The sequence below is a fragment of the Bacillus rossius genome, chromosome 8 (genome assembly GCF_032445375.1).
Source record: "Bacillus rossius redtenbacheri isolate Brsri chromosome 8, Brsri_v3, whole genome shotgun sequence".
In the NCBI taxonomy this organism is placed as follows: domain Eukaryota; kingdom Metazoa; phylum Arthropoda; class Insecta; order Phasmatodea; family Bacillidae; genus Bacillus; species Bacillus rossius.
Genome location: NC_086336.1, coordinates 262,099 through 280,788, shown reverse-complemented (window position 1 = coordinate 280,788; position 18,690 = coordinate 262,099). Strand labels below are relative to the sequence as shown.

At 42.6% G+C, this 18,690-nt stretch overlaps 1 protein-coding gene across 4 annotated transcripts in view; it reads right to left on the bottom strand.

The window, feature by feature from the left end:
• Positions 1-18,690, bottom strand: part of LOC134535417 (transcription factor 20-like) — a 36,068-nt gene that overhangs the window by 2,941 nt on the left and 14,437 nt on the right. For 3 of the 4 annotated variants that reach the window (XM_063374496.1, XM_063374497.1, XM_063374494.1), the window contains exons 2-8: positions 18,582-18,661; positions 16,155-16,325; positions 13,591-13,770; positions 8,679-10,442; positions 2,116-2,316; positions 1,157-1,449; positions 485-664 (exon numbers count right to left, since the gene is read on the bottom strand). In XM_063374496.1, coding sequence (XP_063230566.1) covers positions 485-664; positions 1,157-1,449; positions 2,116-2,316; positions 8,679-10,442; positions 13,591-13,770; positions 16,155-16,233 — 2,697 coding nt within the window. In that variant the 5' untranslated portion in view covers positions 16,234-16,325; positions 18,582-18,661. The remainder of the gene's footprint in view (positions 1-484; positions 665-1,156; positions 1,450-2,115; positions 2,317-8,678; positions 10,443-13,590; positions 13,771-16,154; positions 16,326-18,581; positions 18,662-18,690) is intronic. The other variant, XM_063374495.1, reaches the window with a different exon arrangement.

The following is an 18,690-nucleotide window of genomic DNA, read 5'->3' as shown; positions in this document are numbered from 1 at the left end:
TTTATTACCGCGATCTACACAACGTGAGAGTATATCCCATCGACAAACTGTGCCTGGAGGTTAATCACCAAAACCTGTTTTTGAGGTGACCCAGTCAGTGGCGTGAAACAACTGAAAAAATGGAACTATCTGAACTCGACACTAGGCCGTCATGTTGGATGTGCCGCCAGTTTGATTAACATGGCGTCGGCGACTTGGCGAGTGTACGGTTAATGCAAACATTTTTTGGTCCAGAGGCCCGGATAATTACAGTTTTATGCAAATTCATGCATGGCATAACACCTAATCTTGATGAATAAATTTACAATACGGGACTGGCCATGTTTCTATTCACCATGATTTACATAGGCCACATAAATGTTGAGAAGACTAATAGTAAAGCTGTATTTAACACAGTAATTCGGAACCATTACTAACACCCACATTAGCAGCTAAAACAATAACATGACGTTGGACAGACATATGGAGATGTAGTGGTGCTCACGGTGCTGACGGCGCTCCACACGGCCTCCTGCAGCCCTGCGACACGAGAGCCCACGAGGTACACGCCCCCGGCCCACACCACGCACTCCTCGTGGACCCACACCTCCCAGCAGTCGTCGCCGCCGACCGGCACCAGGCCGGCCGCCACTGGCTCCTGCCCCTGCAGCTGGCCGCGCTTCACCTGCGCACACCCGCCGACACTCCAGGTCGCACTCTGCACCAGCGGGTCGCGACTCCATCCATCCAATAAACCTCCAGAAAAGATTTAAAAAAAATCGAAACAAATAGAATTGTGTGCAGACATGTATCTAATTGTTAAATAAATAACTGTTTTGCTACAAATTGCTTATATATTTTGCTAACCATTTTTGAATCATAACACAAATTGTTTATCAATAATCAACCGGTATATTAAACAAAAGCATATATATTTGCAATATTTGATGTACATTATGTATACATAAGGAAGGGATACGATAAAAATAAGGTTTTTTTTACTCCACCATGGACCGATAGACCGTGGAGGTATTCCTATAAGGAAAGGTGGGTCGCCAGATGAAAAAGTTTGAGAACCACTGCTCTACACTACCAAACAAGTGTTTGATTCACGTCACCCTGGTACTAGCAACACGGATGAATGTTACGGGTATAGCACTGTGACTGAGCGAGGCACCTTCTTGGACATCCTGTGGTGGAACTGCTCGAGCGTGTGCGTGCCGCGCAGGCTGTGCTTGCCCTTGCCGCCGCGCCGCTGCTCCTCCGCGATGTCGCGGTCGTCGGCGCTGCCCTCCCGGGTCTCCCGGCGGTCCCGCCCGATCAGGTACGGCCCGAACAGGTCGCCCAGCCCCAGGCTGCCCGCGTGCGGCCCGTGCTTGCAGAACACGCAGATCCACGAGCAGTCGGCCGTCTGCGAGTCGTAGCGCGCCGACAGCGTGCTGCTGAACATGCCCGCGCCGCTCGCCTTGCCTGCGCACGCCCGGCCACGCTCGCACCACCCTCCACGATCACTGTCCATCTGCTTTCCTTTCTTACCGTTTTATTAGACATGCTACAATACAAAAACTGCGAAAATTTATATGATACGAACCTGCACTACAGTATAGACCACAACTATAACAGTCAATAAGGAAACTGTGGACCATTAGTTGAAACGAACTAAAACAGGAGTTGAATGCATTATCGCAGCAGACGTGCATGGCACGTAAAATTAAAACACTATTATAATATCCCAGAAAGAATAAGATATTAAGAACGTGAAAGGCGCTACCAGGCTTCAATTCTCACTTTATTAAAATAAGACAGACATACCATTAAATAACTAAATAATATTCCTCCTCAGTTAACGATCCACAAGTCTACACAAATTTTGATATTATAATGCTACTTCACCTGAGAGGTCTGATTACCTGTTACTTTTTTATTTTCAAATTTATAATGACCACACATTCCATGAGTGTTCTCTTGCTCGACAGCAGTGTCACCACTTGACTCCTAAATACACTAATTACCAAATTTTACGTGATTTATGCCAGAAAAAAACAAAACTCTGGAGGATTTGGCGCGGTGTGTTTTGAAGGTGGTAGCGTGACGACTACTGCCACCGAGGCTGGCAGAGGGTCGCAGCGGACTGACCCCGGAACTCCAGGTCGTTGTGCCGGCGAGCGGCGGACAAGGGCTGCCGCCTGTCCCCGGCCTCCTCCTCGTCGTTGCGGGGGGCGTTCACCACGGTGACGCGGCACGGGTTGTCCCGGGGCCCCTCCAGGTGCACCACGGGCCCCCGGCTGCGCCCCCCGCTCGCGCTGCTGTCGTAGCCGGCCGTCTCCCTGCCGCCACCTGCGCAGACGCCACCCTCGCCACCCTCGCCACCCGCCACCGTCTACAGTCGACAGGAACACATCTGGCAGTTCAGAATTCTCAGGGAACAACTATTAAACATTATAACTAATGCCATGTTACACACATAAAACAAAATTTGAGATAGTGGATAGATAGGCTATATTAATTTTTCTGCTTTTTCTGTAAGTTTAACTGTTGGGATGCATACAAAATAAAGTACATTACCTATTGCAGGGTGGTTTTTTCTTTCTAATTTTTACCCACCCTAATGACAGCAGATGCAACACAATTTTAAAACTACACGCAAAGTCATGTGTGATTTACCACGTAAAAACCTTGAGGAACTCAATCGATGGAAAACATTAGCATAGCCATCCTCATGACATCCACATAATTGGTGATTGATGCAAATATTGTTTTTCTCCTATTTTTCCAGTTATTATTGCTAAAGTGCAATCAGCTCGCTGTTGGCAGATGTTAGAAAACACTAATCCCAGCCACTTGTTTGAAGGCATTAGAAGTTGGGGGAATTGAAACACCCATGAGCTTAAGTCAATGAAAAGTTTAATTCAATTGATTGGCACTGCTACAAACCTGTAATTATGACCTTGGTAGTAATACAACTTTTTTCTTTGTATTTTCCCCAATAATATGCTGTAGAATTGTAAATGCTGGTGAATTTGTGTAGTAAACCAACCAGCAAAGACTGTGATTGGACGGAATGTTTCGGGTGATATTATGCTAGCCACTAAACTACTCACGTTACGCTGAGTACCTGGCTGCCAAAGTAAGAGTGCCATGTGTCTTGCAACTGTAACTGTTCTATTCGCAACAGCCAGTGTGCTGTGCGTGGGACTCCACACGGTGCTTGCACTCCCGCACTTGCTGCAAGCACCAGCCCACTCCGGCTCTCCGGTCCGGCACCACAGGAGGCAACCACAAGTAAGTAGGACATCACTGCTGCATAGTGCTGAAGTGTAACTGGAGACTAGGTTGAAGAGGTAATAGAGCCATTTTTTAAAAAAAGGGGGCAGGAAAAGATGCAAGAACAGTAGGGGGATCACTGCTGTACACAGGGGCATGAGAAGATCTTGGAAAAAAAAAAAGACAAGGAAGGCCATGAAAGGCAAATGGCATGATGAGCAGCGACTGTGTAGAGAAGCAACTACTGATCGAGAGAAGGTATGAATTTGGGAATGATCTAGTAAATATGTTCCTGGCTGTGGAGAGGACGAACAGTGTGTGTGGCAAGCCAATGAATCAGCTGGCATAAGTAGAGAGAGGAGCATGCATGAGGGAAACAGAAGCAGAGTGAGAACTGGAAGAGGGATGACGTACTGGGTTAAACAAGCCAACGGAGTGAAGCAGGGAAAAGCATTGTCCCCACTGCTACTTGTTATAGCATTGGAGAGGATTATGAAGAGGGTGGAAGAAAAGACGAAGGCCATGTATTCGATGGTGTGGGAAGAAAAGGAAGGTGAGGTGCAAGAGCAACTAACAGCATGGAGTGGAGGATGTGGTACGAGGTTCAGCACTAAAAACAGTGAAGTGATGGTCATGACAAGGATGGAGTTAGGGGATGTGTTGAGTTAAAACAGGTAGGAACCTTCAAGGAAATTGTAAGGCGAGGTCAACAAGGGGATGCCTGCTACAGGGTGTGAGAGAGGGAGGTGTGTTGTACAACACCTACCACACGGCAATAGTCACCTGTGGAGCAGAGACTTGGACTGTAATAGGAATGATGTTCATGAGGAGTATGTTGGCAGTTACGAGATGAGACAGGATCAGGAATGAGATAGTGGAAGCAAGAGCAGGAGTGCAGAACTTGAATAACATCATTGAAAAAGAGAGTGAGATGGTATGGCCATGTGCAGAGAATGCCTAGGAAAGTGATGGAGTTGAAGTACACAGGAAGAAGACACCAAGGAAGACCGAGGTGGAGGTGGGAAGAGCAGATAGTTAACGGAGTGCAGGAGAGAGAAGAAGACTTGAATAAAATGAAGGATGAGGAATGGTGGAAGAACAGAGAAATATGGAGGCATTTTACTTTGCTGACCCGGCCACAGACTGGAAGTAGTTGATGATGAGTCCATGCATTGTATAAATTACTGATAAGTTCAACCTTTTCATACTTTAAAATTGTGTATTATGAGGAATTATTGACTTCTTCTAAACATATTTTAAGTTGCCAGTTAATTTTAATTGCAGATTCATTGCTAATGCTTGAAAAATTTTCTTATTATCTGATTTCAATTTGTTTAGTTTATTAGATAAGAACTATCATCTACTATTAGCAGTTAATATCATATGCACATGTTTTGTACAATTTTTTTTTGTGAAGGTCAACTACAAATAAGGAATAGTACAGCACAACACAAATATATTTGAATAGTAATACTGAGTTATTTTCAAATACGAATCTGAATAGTAGTATAGAAATAACTGAAATCCCATAAAACCTTTTTTTTTATCACATCACATAAATACATAGGGAACGTAAGATGATCAATACGTAGAATAGCAGCTTCTGGGAAATTAACACACATTAACTGAAGTGAAAGGTTGGTTCTGTCAGGTCAGCTACATAAATAATAAATTAAATTTTTGTTAAGATATTTAACACCTTTTAAAAAATGTGTGTTCATGCCGATAATTTAACCTAACCAACATTTCACTTTAATGTTTTTCTATATCCCAGAAGGTGTGACACTATATATTTAAGACATTTCCTAAATCCCAAAGTAAGGCAAATGGGCAACCACAAAATACCCTGTAATAATGAGAAATATTATCCATTTCTTGAAACATACAAATTAAAAATAAAAAAGGAGCTATTTATACAAAATGGTAACAAAATGAACTCATATATAAATTTTAAACCCTAGTTATTCACGAGTTTAGTTGTTAATGGTGGCCAGGAAAACTGTTTTTTTGTCTAGCATTATTACAAATACATTGAAATTGTTGGAACCTGAAACCATTAATTCTATTTGTTTTTTTTTTCTGGTCGTAAAGTATATTTTGTTATAGATAAATACAGCAAGTATGCTGCTACTGCATTGCATGTGGTAAACTGAATAATGGTTTATACACAGTTGCAAGTATCCATTAGCTTCTCTTACTGACCATGACAAAAGAGTGCTCATGTTTTCTGTTGCAATCCATGGCCAAAAACTTTTATTCATTTATTTTCCTGCTACTGATATGCATGATGGAACAAATTTGTTTTCAAGTTTAAAATGTTAAAAAAATAGTCATGGTTTCCAATTGTCCATAAAATAACTTTGTTACTTTTCGTGACACAGAAGTGAACTCAATCTTGTAATGTCTTTAAAATTACCAGCAAAGTTAATGGTTTTGCTAGTGTGGTGTTGTTTAAACATCTTAATTGTGTATTTATAACGCATTATAACAAATGACTGACCTGCAATAGTATATGTTGATATATAACAAACTAATGAGGTACACCACATCAAATATTTACTACACTTGGTAAATAACCCAATATTCAATATTTCAAAGTGTTAGTATTTGAAATCGAAAGAAATCCAAATAATAGGCTAATGATGTTCAATAATCCAAATACTCTCATAGGTTTACATAGCACTGTACTGCATGGACGGAGCAGACACCCCCTCCACTTGTGATAACTCTACTTCCCCTCCTTCCACAGTCCAGGGTTCTGTGGTGCCGGCTGAACATCGTGTGTGGCTTGCTTCTCCTCCATGTTACCCTCTGTATTGGTAACTCGTTGCCACTTGGGTCCCACCTGGTTATCATTAATGTTCGTTGCCTCATTACACATTTTTAGATCAATTTCTAAGAAATATTGTAGCCGTTACCTTGGTGTGCTTCTGTAAATTATTTTATAGTTTCTCGTTAATGGTCCATAAATGACAAAACCATAGTCAAATCAAAAGTTATATATAGGTATATAAATAAAACATTTTTAGAAACACAATAACTGCCTTAATTTTTCACAAATAACTTCCAAACTGATACATAAAATTTGATCATGGAAAATCTCGGTATATTTTTAAAACCAGAAAAATCGCCATATCTCCCATAATATGATGAAAATCAAATCCGCATGAATGTATTATAACTATGTAGTTGGGGTATTACCAAAAACTTTTATCTAAATACATTTTTGTTATGACCAATCATACCTGAAACTGGTGGACAATAACATGACTTTAAGGATAAAAAAATTAATAATTCAATCACCATCAAATCCGTTCAAACTGTTTGAAAATATTATAATTTTTATCTAAAACTTTTTTGATAATACAAATAATTATTGCAAGGGGTTAAAAACAACCTGGGTTTGGAATAAGAAAATATATCTAACTTCACTACCATGTATGCTATGGAATCAATTTTATGTGTTTAACTTTCAAAATATTCCCTAAAACTTTTGTTAAAATAAATTTTAATCTAACCCACCACTATTGCAAGGGGTGGAAACAACAAGGTTTTAAAGTATATAATAAAATCCGTTATAATTTATTGTATTAATCATAAAATTTATCTAAACCTTTGGCTGAAACAACGCTGAATATATTTTTCATGAAAAAAATTATTACCGTAAAAACAGCGGTTGAAATTTAAAAAATTTCTTAGTATTAAATCCGTATTCGTTCAAATTTATTTCAAACCATCCTATTATCATCTTAAACATTGGTGCAATGCACATTTTTATAAGACCACTTTATTAGTGTAAGATATGAAAAATAGTTCTTGAAAAAAAAAAACCCTTAGTTTGCATAATATGTAATTCATATTAGGTTATTCAATGCTGGATGCAGTGAGTTAAAAACATATTTTTTTTTGCTGCACGGAAAATGAGAAAATGTTAAATTGATCATTTTTTAATATTGGGGAACAAATATTGTGCACATAAGGTTCTTAAAATATTCCAGAATTCTATAATGTTTCCAAAACATTTCCAGAAGAAACAAGTGCTTCGAAATCTAACTACGCCTGTAGGCTGTGCCGAAAGCAATTTTTACTCCTATTTGTTAAAGTTTTTGGTTTGATTTTGTGATCCAATTGTTAGTGATGGAAGACTATGATTTAGTTATGCTTTAGGCTTGATTTTGTAAACACTTGTTGAAGACAATTTTTTTTCAAAAATAATACACTACTTGAAATTTACGTAAAATAAATAAAAAGTAAGGCTGTGCGGATCCTGAAATTTGAGAAGTTATAGGATGACTCAAATTCCCCCTCCCCACCCCCGATGGACAGGAAATAAAATTAAAAAAATTTGGGATTCGTTAGGATTATTCTTTTGGAGGGTTTTTTTTTCACTACATTCACTAAACTAACCTGGAAGAAAACTAATACAAAAAGAGACATCTCACATGATTCGTCATGAAACAGCACACAACACTGTGGCCACCGGTGGTTAGCTGCATCACAATCTGGAAAAGGAAACTTGTACGGATCTGGTAGAAACAATCCAGCTATAAACGTAAGGAATGACCAGGCCATTCTACCATGCTACGACACATTTTCCGAGTAGATATGCACAGCTAATGTTTGGATGCATGCGGGTTGACGGAAAAAGTCGTTTGTCCCTTTTATAAATGCTGACCTGGCTACCTTCCACACTATCCTGAACTCTGCTCCACACCTCGCCTGCTCGCGTGAGCAACAAGCACTGCCACTCGCTAACCTCCCACGCCTCTCTGGCACGGTACACATGCAGTTACAACCCACCTTCAATTATTTATACTTTGTATGAATATTCCTTTAGTTTTACTTATAAAACCAGTGGCATATGGATTTAGTGCTCATCAAAAAATATAGCTGCACTGCATGGTGCACCATGTTTATGCTCTTAACGGTTACTGTAGGTGATCCAATATGCTTTTCTTGGTCATTTTTAATTTTGGAAGATGTATGCTATTATAATACCTTTGAATTAAATTTTGTAAAAATGTCAATTTCATGCCAGGGATGACTGAACACAGAATTGGTACAAAAAAGAAATATTTTTGTCGCATAGGGGTCGGTGGGTCATTCAGCTGAAAAAGTCTATTTATAACCCTATTCTCAAGAAGCATGAGGGTGGTAACAAGTGGGTCTTACTGTATAACCCCATGCTTATATGTGTATAAAATACAAAATTTTGTGAAGGAAAAAAAATCAGCCAAACATCAAGTGAAAATTGTGAATGTGGGGTTTGAGGGTCCTGGATAGGTAAACAATGATCTAAATTACAAAGTCCCTACAAAATAGTATTTGTCCTGGGATCAGTAAAGGGTTTAGAATGGAGGGTTGGCTGGCTCTACAACCTGACAGCACCTACCTGGTCCACTGTTTTTTGTTGGCTGCAAACAGCAATGACTCACCTTGAAAAAGCCTGGTCTGTTTTCTCTTCTTCGAGTGTGCCGAGCTAAGAGAGTCCTCCAACAGTTTCTGCTGCTTCCGTTTCTTCTTCTGGGGTGTGCTATCTGCTGACGACACACTGCTCATCAAAGATTCCGAAAATCTCCTAGAGCCACGTTTTGGAGTTCTGGAACGAACTCTTTTCAGAGTTCCCGGCGGAGCACTGCCATCCGGAGGAACCGCGTTACATTCTGCGAGTCCACGGAAAGGCTTGGCTTCCGGGACGATGGCCACGAGGACCGGCGACCCCGAGTCCAGCTTCAAGGGATCCTCCTCCGTGTCCATCTTCGTGTCTTCCTCGATGCCCGCGAACATCTTCTCCAGCTCCGTCTCCACTTCTATGAACTTGGACTCCCCGCTGCCCCGACCCTGCTCCGGAGCCAGTCCCGCCAGGCCACCGCCCGCATCGTCCTGCTGGTCGCTTTCCGATTTTCTGCGCGTCTTCTGCACGCTGAAGGGCGGACCCTGATGGACGAGCTGCGACGAGCTCTCGCTGGAGCGCCTGCGACGCACCACCTCCAGCTTCTCCAAGCGAATCAGATTCTTGGGCACCGTGTCCATTCCCCGTGCCGACACCGGCTCTGCCGTCGTCGGCAGCGAACGCTCTTCCTCCTCTTCTTCCTCGTATTCTCTTTCGTCTTCATCCTCTTCTTCCCCTTCCTCTTCCTTGTCTTTTATTTCCTTTTCATTCTCTTCCTTCTCCTGCGATGGTTCTTCCTTCTCCTGCGACGGCTGCTCCTCTTTCCCGGCCATCTCCTCAAACAACTCGGGTACTCGCGCCTCGGGACCCTCGCTCTCAGCGTCGCTCACGGTCTTCGACATCCTGACGGGCTTGTCCAGCTTCCTCTTGCGCCGAGGCCTGTCCTCCAGGTCGTCGCTGAAGGACGGGGACACCACGTCGTCCTCGCGAGGGGTCTCCCCCAGGCCCGGGGCTCCGCTGCTGTCTTCGCTCGCCACCACCGGCGACACGATCACGGAGGCCGTCACCGGCACCGTCGCACCCGTCTCCACCGACTCCGTGTTCACCGCCGACTTCTTGGCTCCGCTTTCCACCAGCGTCTCCACTATAGAATCCACTTTCTTCGCTCTTTTGAGATTCCCACATTTAGGAGACTGCACCGGTGAACTCGCAGAAGGTGACGATACAGACATGCTTTCTTCAGATTGCTTCACAGTCAAACCCATTGTAGCATTGCCGGATTCTTCTTCCGCCGCAGGTTTCACCGCCTCGAATGTCGCTTCCCGTTTTTCAGGCACCGTGACTTTGTCGTCCCGGGAAGGCTCCCCAGCGGTCCAGGGAGCCGTCGCCACCGACTTGAGTCGCTCCCTGGGCGGGGTCTGCGCAATGACGCTCACCGGTGGGGCGGAGCCCACCTCGCCGTTGAGCGGGGCCACGCCGTTGCGAGTGAGCGCGATGGGGCCGGCCGACAGGTCCACGCTCTCGTGCTGCTGGGGCGGGCGCGGGGCCCGGCCCATGTCCTGGTTCACGAGCATCTGCAGGCTGAAGAGGGGGTTGCCCGGGCCGGCCGGCGCCTCGAGGCCCGCCGGTGACTTGGGCGTGGGCGGCATGCCCAGGTTGTTCCAGGCGCCCGGGGAGTGTCTGTCGGAGCTCATGTGAGCGTGCTGCGGGGGGCCCTGCAGCACCCGCGAGGGGTGCGGGGCGGGGTAGTAGCCGGGCCCCTGCGGCGCTGCCACGCCCCTGCCTGCGCCGGGGTGGATCCCCAGGCCTGCAACAGCAACAACGCCCTCTGCTTCCACAACACGTCGGGGTGCCTGTGCCTCTAGACGACAGCCCTCATGCCACACGTGGCATGGAACAACCAAGTTAGTGTTCAGGTATAACCCACTGTATTGATGTGTTTATGTGTGTGTGTTGGTATGTATGTATGCATTAAGGGGCCCGCCTACCCGGTCACACACACGGTGTGCAGAGCTTCAGGAAAAACAACGCGATTTTAAAACTACTCAAGATATCCCAGTGGGGTCTGCTTACGAAAAGCATTTAAGAGTTTGCTGAGGCCCGAAAAGTACTTTTAATTTTGGATCATTTTTTCAAACTGTATTTCTAGAAGAGTTAAAATGGCTGAAACGCATGTTTTCAGAGTAATTTTTAGGTGTAAAACAAGTGGTACAGATTCTTGAAAGCACTTAAGGGACTTGCATTACACCTTTATCTTCATTTCCCCGTAATATAAAAGCACGGTCACCGCTCAAATTTCACAGTTATCCATTGACGACGAGAAGGCTGCGCGCCAGTTCAGAGTCTTGTGCTTAGAGGCGATACCACGCTAGAAATACCATCGAGCGTCGCTCTTATCATCCCGCCTCACCAACACACATACACTCCTGACGAGGCGGGCCCCTTAATGTGTGTTTTATGACATATATAGTAGGTAAGTATGCGTGTGTATTAGACCTGTGCGAATATTCAAAATTTTGAATATCGAAACAAACAGTTTACTATTTGTATTTGATTCTAATACTAACACTTTTAAAAAACCAACATTCAGTCGTTTACGAATACGGCTGTGCGGGATCTCAAAAGTCTGTAAAAATTTCTCGAGCACAGAAGATTTTCTCCTCTGGCAGGGACAAAATTTCACCAGGATTTAAGTCATGTTTTAGGGTTACTTATGTGGAGTTTTTTTTGCTACATCTGGCTATGCAAATTTTGATTGACTAGTAAAGCTGAATATAACACAGTAACTCAGAACCATTACTAACACACACATTATCAGCTGAAGTATTTTACCGAGAAGAGAGTCCAGCCCGGCAAAATAGATTATAACTGACAGCTTGTGATAAGGCTAAATACATGTCCTTAAAAATCAAAACACTGGTGTTAAATTTGATAGTTTTCAGAGATCAGAGGGTAGAAACAATACATTCCAGCTCTATGATTAGTTTCGTTCAGAACGGGGCGGAGAAGAGTAAAAAACTTGTACAGATCTTGTGGAAAACATCCGGTTGCATACTCACAGCAAAGACTCCTAAAGCCTAACAAGCTATGACAACGTTATTCGGGTGGATAACAAACAGTTAACAATGGCTGGAAACAGGCCCACATTCACACTCCTAGAGTAGTGACAGGTGGGTTATCTTGTTGTGTGGTAAAAAATAAAGGTAACATTAAAAAAAAAGGGGGGGGGGAAATCTTTAAATCTTTGCCTTTTTTTTTTTAACCAAACACACACTGGACAGAAAAAGATAGGAGCATTCTAAACAGCTACTATGTTCCTATACTTTAGTTGAAAAACCCAAAAAATATAATGAATAAATGTTGTTACATGTAATATAAATAAATTTTTTCACATAGTGGAAATATAATTAGTATTATTTTTCTAATTACCCAGAAGAACTTCTCTACACATTTTTTTTCAATATGTATTTGTTATGATTTGTGAAAAAAAAATTTTAGTGGGATTCTAATTCTTACTATTTGAATTCAATATTTGTATTCAAGATTAATTTGATAATTGTGTTCGTATTCAATTCACACTAAATGCTGATATTAGCACTGGCCTAGTATATACACATTATACACATATATACGTGTTACACAAACAATATAAGTGACTTTTTGTCGGTAACAGTAAATTACTTTCTGATCGACATCTCAGATACTCAGGCGTGAATACTGATCACGCCAAAAATCCGCTTAAAAAAAACACCAAATTTACTTTAAAAACAGCAACTAACATTTTTCGCTGTTTGTAAATAAAAATAGCAATAATAATAATAACTTGTCTAATAAACATTCATATTCCAAAACATAAGTGCATTATTTTAAAACATTATTCAACAAGTACAAACCAATTCCAATATCATCACAACTGGCAAAAACTGGACCATATTTAGTCAAACACCTGTGTCCAGTATTTAACTTTCATGAATTTAGTTGAGTGAAATTTTTTTATTAATAATGAATAAAATTCAGGAAAAGCTCACAACTGTACTGAACTGATGGTCATGACGACGAAGGGCTGCTCTGCACGACAGTTGCAGAGTCGCTAGTTCCCGTGTCCCACTGGTCGCTAGTCGGGCTTAGCACAGCACTTATCAACTTACCATACTGTCGCTGGATTTATGTTGGGCTGTAAGATGATGATGTATTTAATAATTGTATTTTATATAATAACATGCATAATTATTATAAGTATTTTGTTTGCTTGGAAAAAAAACAACCCAATTTTTCAAATTTGCTGATTGGGTTAAGTTAAAGTTTATGTTTCTTTTTTTAAATTTAACTTTACAATATTCCAAAAATTACCAATACGAGCACTGAACCTTTAAATTAGTTTGTAAACATAGAATATTTCAATGGCGCAAGAATATCGTTATGAAATCCCGCAGGTATGCAGTTGTGACATTGCTTGTCTTTTGCCAAGGTTGTTATTAAGTGACACTCATTCTGGAGGGATTGTAAGCGGGGAAACTCAGCACGATTGTGCGCGACTGCGCAGCCACGTGGAAGAACGTTCGCAGGAAAGTATTTCTGTAACCAAAGAACGAACTACGCATTTTGTTAAAAACATCATGGAACAACTAAGGGAGCTGACCTCGGTTCAATACGGCCCATAGCTGTAAGAGGCAATGTTTGTTGGATTGGTCAGTTGGGCCACGGGACTGCCTCCTGTTTCACCTTTGTAAAAGAAGGTGGCAGCATTGTCCAGGTGGTCGTGTCTTCGGCAACTCACAGAAAAGGTGAAGACGAACATGTGACGGGATAATTTAATGCCTGTTCATCGGGGCCACACTGAAGATAAACTTTTTTTTCCTTCCTCTGTCAGACTTTTTTCTAACCAGAAAATCCACCCCGGGCGCCTGCGACGGCCCGCCGATACTGCGCTACTGTAACGGATGGCGGGACGTTACCTGGGGCCTGCGCCCAGGCGGCCGGGTGGCGGTGGCCCGGGAACTGGCCCGACATGCTGGCGGGCGGGGTGTGGGCGGGCGACGGAGTGCCCGACGAGGGGACGCTCACCCCCGCACCGGGGTACTCCAGGTGCGGCTGGCCGCTCCAGGACTGGCTGCCGGGGTAACTGCCATGCTGTCCTGCCCGCCCACCACAACAACACCGCATCTGCAGCATCCGACTACTGACCACTGTTCCTATCTGCTTAAGACTTACTGATGTGTAATCTGGCAGCTTATCTGTTAACTAAAAGTGTATAAGTTTTTCGCTATGTTAGTTATTAAATACAAATACAAGAGGTTTTAACATGTATATTTTACATCATATTTACCCATAGAAGGGTAAGACTTAAAAAAATTTTCACGTGTTTTATTTTTCTACCCGTCCCTTTGCCAAGGAGATAAGAGGCAGAAGCGGCAAGCTGCTCTCTGTCAGTTCCTTCTATGAACACGGACAATGGCTGCAGATTTGTCACAGAATGATCAGTTGACAGTGAAGTGCAAAAATAATGTTTGGGCACAGTTGCGTCAAAAACACCCGTCAACATATACACTTCAATTGCGTGTGGTGCCAGTTGACGGGCATGACAACGATGAGAGGGAGGGGGAACCGTCAACACTTCCACATGGCCTCACATGCACACACACACTATTAGAGTCTCCCCTCCTCGCCTTGGCCGACCCGGCGGGCGTGCACGGCTCACAGAGCTCCACACCACTGCTCAGTTATTTATACTTACTTGTGGAGTTATCTTCACTAAAGCCTACAGAGGTTAGCTATTTGTGCACATGTTCAACCACAAAGTGCAGTTTTTTAACCCAAAGCAAACAACATCCATAAGGATCAAACAACATTTTTTAAACTGAAAATCGGCATAAATGCTGATATGCGGGTAAATACAGAAAGTATGAATTATCATTCTGTAAAATTTTACTGTGTTTACTTTGTAACTACTTAATTATAAATACTACACTTTTCAATAACGTTGCTATTGAGGTGTTAAGCAGAGGTTTCGTTTATGTTCCAGCTAAGCCATGCGGATAAGAATGATTTGCTTAATATGAATAGTACTCAACAGTTACTATTTATAAACCAATTGTTTTAAGTTATTTGTTGATGTTTCCTGGTACATTAAGGCACTAAATTTTATTTCAAATCCACAAGTTTTGTCAGTGCAGTAGTGTTGGTTTGCCGTGCGAGTTACATTACCACATGCTTAAGTATAAGTTCATGTCCATTAGCGGTAATTGTTCAGTGTTTGGCATAGCTGTTTCATGGTTAGAGAGTTAGTGAATAAAGTAACATAATTCACAAGTCACTGTTTTGGTTGGCAAGATATGATGACCAACATTACTGAGAGATGGTTACTGACACTTGTATTTTAAATTTTATTCTAGAGAACGACTAAGGAAAACTTAGTAGAAATTACGCATTGTATAGCCTCGCTGCTCAAGGGCAACCAGAGAAAACTCCCAGTAGCGATGATGTTACCGCAAAGGTGTGATAGTTGACACAATTTCGAGACCTTTGTCACCAAAATGAGTTCTTTGACCTTGCCCATCAGATGTTGGAACAGTCAGCTGGATTGTAATGGTTTTAGTATTTGAATGCAGTTAGAGAACCAAGTTATTCTAATGTTATTAAGTTATACCGTTTGTTAATTTTGGGGGCCATTGAGTCATTTGTGAGGTCTTGGGAGGTCACAAATCAATGCAGCACGGAAACAAACTAAAAAGTGATTTCATACTTCCGAATATGTCTTAAAAGTGATTTTCTTTTTTCTTAAGATATATAAATTATTCTGAGAGCATTAAGTTTTTGATTAGTTGGGATAGCACAGAATTTGAGATAAGATCTGCTTGGTTACTCGTTCACCAGCGAGCTGTCTTGTTTGAGGACGGCAACAGTCAGCAATGCAGCATGACTGAGTGACAGTCAGAGGGAGAAGACGAGTGTTACGCTGCATCGCGAGGTTGCACAAGACGAAGCCAAGGTGGTTGCGGAACTGCAGAGTTCAGGCGATTCAATGGGTTACAGGAGTGGGCTCCTGATGCGGCAACATGGGCCCTGGTGAGGCAGGTCAGCATGGGACGGCATCACTAGTCAGGTCGTAATGGGTTCATGTAACGATGCATAACTGTGTGTGGAAATGTGTGCTAGGCTGCTGGTGCTGGTATCCTATTCAAAATTATATGTTAAAATTAATTTTGGAGATCATATTTAATCTAGTATCATGCATAAGTATTTTAAGTACAGACTTCTGATAGTCGGCATCCAATGGTTCAGAATGCCCAAAGGTTTGGCACCAGCAAGGACCGTAGGAACTTAAGCCAACTAAGTGAACTTTAGCTAGAAGCCTATCATTTTTAGCTTATGTACAAAAAAAAAAAGTTAATGAATTATTTAGGTATTAGTCTGAAGGTACTGCAGTAATCCGACTCAAAAGTTCTACTTTATCAAAGTATATTGGTTGGGAAATTGAGCCGTCGTGTGACGAGGAGATGGAAGCGCAGGCAGGACGAACCGTGTGCGGCGGAGCCATAGAGGCCCGGGCCCGGCGACAGGGCGGAGGAGAAGCGACCGGGCGGGTTGTTGTAACTCATGCCATGGTGTGGAGGGACCACGCTCGGGAGAGACAGGCCGGGCGCAGGGGAGTGGTCCGCGCTCTGCAGGCCCCCACAGCCCCTCGACTGGCCTGCAACACAGCCCCACAGCGCCACTGCAACAGCACACGTCTCTCAAGTGTCTGTACGGGCCGCCTGGAGCAGGCTGGCAAGAGCCATGTGGCCGGAAGCCCGCCCCGAGACGGCGTCCGTGGCAACTGGTGGCCAACAGTTTTATTACTGTGCCTTTAGGATCCGCACAACTCTTCCTATTAATGATGGTGTGTATACTAGATTATTGTACAGGCTTATTTACACACACACGCACACACGTGAAGAGCACCTGGCTTCAGTGCTGCCCGCAGGCTCACGCGTGCGACACCCGAGTGTTACGTAGGCACGACAGAAACGAAGTTCCGCAGCGCGAACGGTTGCCGTTCTCTCCGGCCGCAACTTGACTTGATTCAGAGCATACTGCCCCCCAAAACATGCAAACAAACTGCAGCGGTTCTTTAATTATTCTCAATTTGTCTACTGCAACAGCGCACATGAAGGTCCAGTGTTTGCTGGATGAAGGCCACTCAGTCGTCCTTCCACCTGACGCAGCTTCTCCTGAAAAGCCATACTGTGCCTCGGTAGAGACTGAGCTTACCAGCACAAAGATGGACACAGGTGGATAATAAAATATTCCAGCAGTAAGTTCGGACCAACTACACATTGATATCCTGTCAACATGCTAAAGTGCCTCGCTGTGAAGTCCCCCCCCCCCCCCCCCCCCCCCCCCCCCCCCCTAAACACACACATCCAGGGGCCTAATGTTTGAGTTTTTAGTCGCATACAAGTTGAAAGTCACGTGATACTATCTACAATGGAATGCAGCTTGGTAAATTGGAACCATTCGATTTAAATTGTGTACGACTAAATCGTTCCCGGAGGAAGTCAGGTGGTCAGCGGACGATAGTTTAACGTGACATCATAACAAAACATTGATGAAATGATTGCATATTTTTATGAATAAAATTGAATCATTTTTATTGAATTATCACTATTTTGTATGGATACAAAGAAGGAATGAAATGAAATCTACAATTTAATTGATAAATTTTTTTTATTTGCACTCATTAATTCAAATATGTTTATTACTTTAACGAAGAGATTATTTTAACTATAAATTTTATACATGTTTGCTATTTAACTTCAGGTCGTCGAGAATGTTTTACGCTTTTTCGCAGTTACACATTTAACGACAAGTTTGTTCGTCGTGAAATTAAACGTAGAATTTAATAAAAATGCCCTTGCAGTTAATAAAATAAGTATTAGTAAGTTTAAGAAAGAATTTCGGCTTTAATCTCCAACCCAGACGCTCATGGTGCGCTAGGGCCGAGATTAAAATTCGTCGAGAATATTTTACGTTTTTATGTCTTCCAGTGCTCAAAATGATATGCAATTGTGGCCCCGGGCACGAAATTTTATTTATAATTCATTAATAACGCCCCTCGCGATAAACAAAGGAAAATATGTATTAACGAGTGCCTGGTTGTTGTGGAAGCGGATAGATAGCGTGATTCGTTCGGTTCGCGTCAATCACCGTAGATGACAGCACCGTAGGGGAATAATATTATTTCGTTTTTATAATACGATTTTATAACAAATACGCATCACAAATACACAAAACTTATTTATAATGTTTTACAATATTTTTTAAAACATTGTGCAAAATATCCCAGGGGTAATATGAATTATTATCTGTAACTTTAAAACACCATTGTTCGTACAAAAACGTATTTGAAAATTCAACATTACTTTTAAATAACCATACCGATTGTGCTGAAAATAGGTAGACGATCGTTAAATTACAGAATATTAATAATTCAAATGACGAAAATATGATTGAAAAGTCAAATCAATGGTTGTTCCAATCGAGTGGGAGATATGCGGCGCAAGCGTACAATGAGCGTAACGGGACCACATCGTAGTGGGACAATGTGCGTTACGGGACACTTTTTTGTTTGTGCAGCCTGCGTTCATCGATTTATTAGACGTAACGTCAAAAATTACCAACCTTTTCCCTCACATACGTTGCTGTAAACACTCCCATCTAAGTATGCATTTCTCACACAAGCGAACTGTAAGACATAGTTTGGCTAAGAGTTGTACATAACCACTGTGTTTAAGCTGCAACAATAAAACAATGTGACAGTTCGTTATAGCTAACTGCAACTAGAAGCATTACTTTTTTTTGTATAAATAACATAACATTCATAATATACAATGACAAAAATATGTTTGTAACATCATGTATTATAATGATAGAACACATGCTACACACAGGTGCAGGGTGTACGCACCTCGACTCAGTGTGGGGACCGGCTGCGACTCATGCTGGGGTCTCTGGGCCCGAGGGAACAGCGCGGCCTCCCGGCCCCTCCTGCAACACACGCCCGCCCGTGGCTGCAC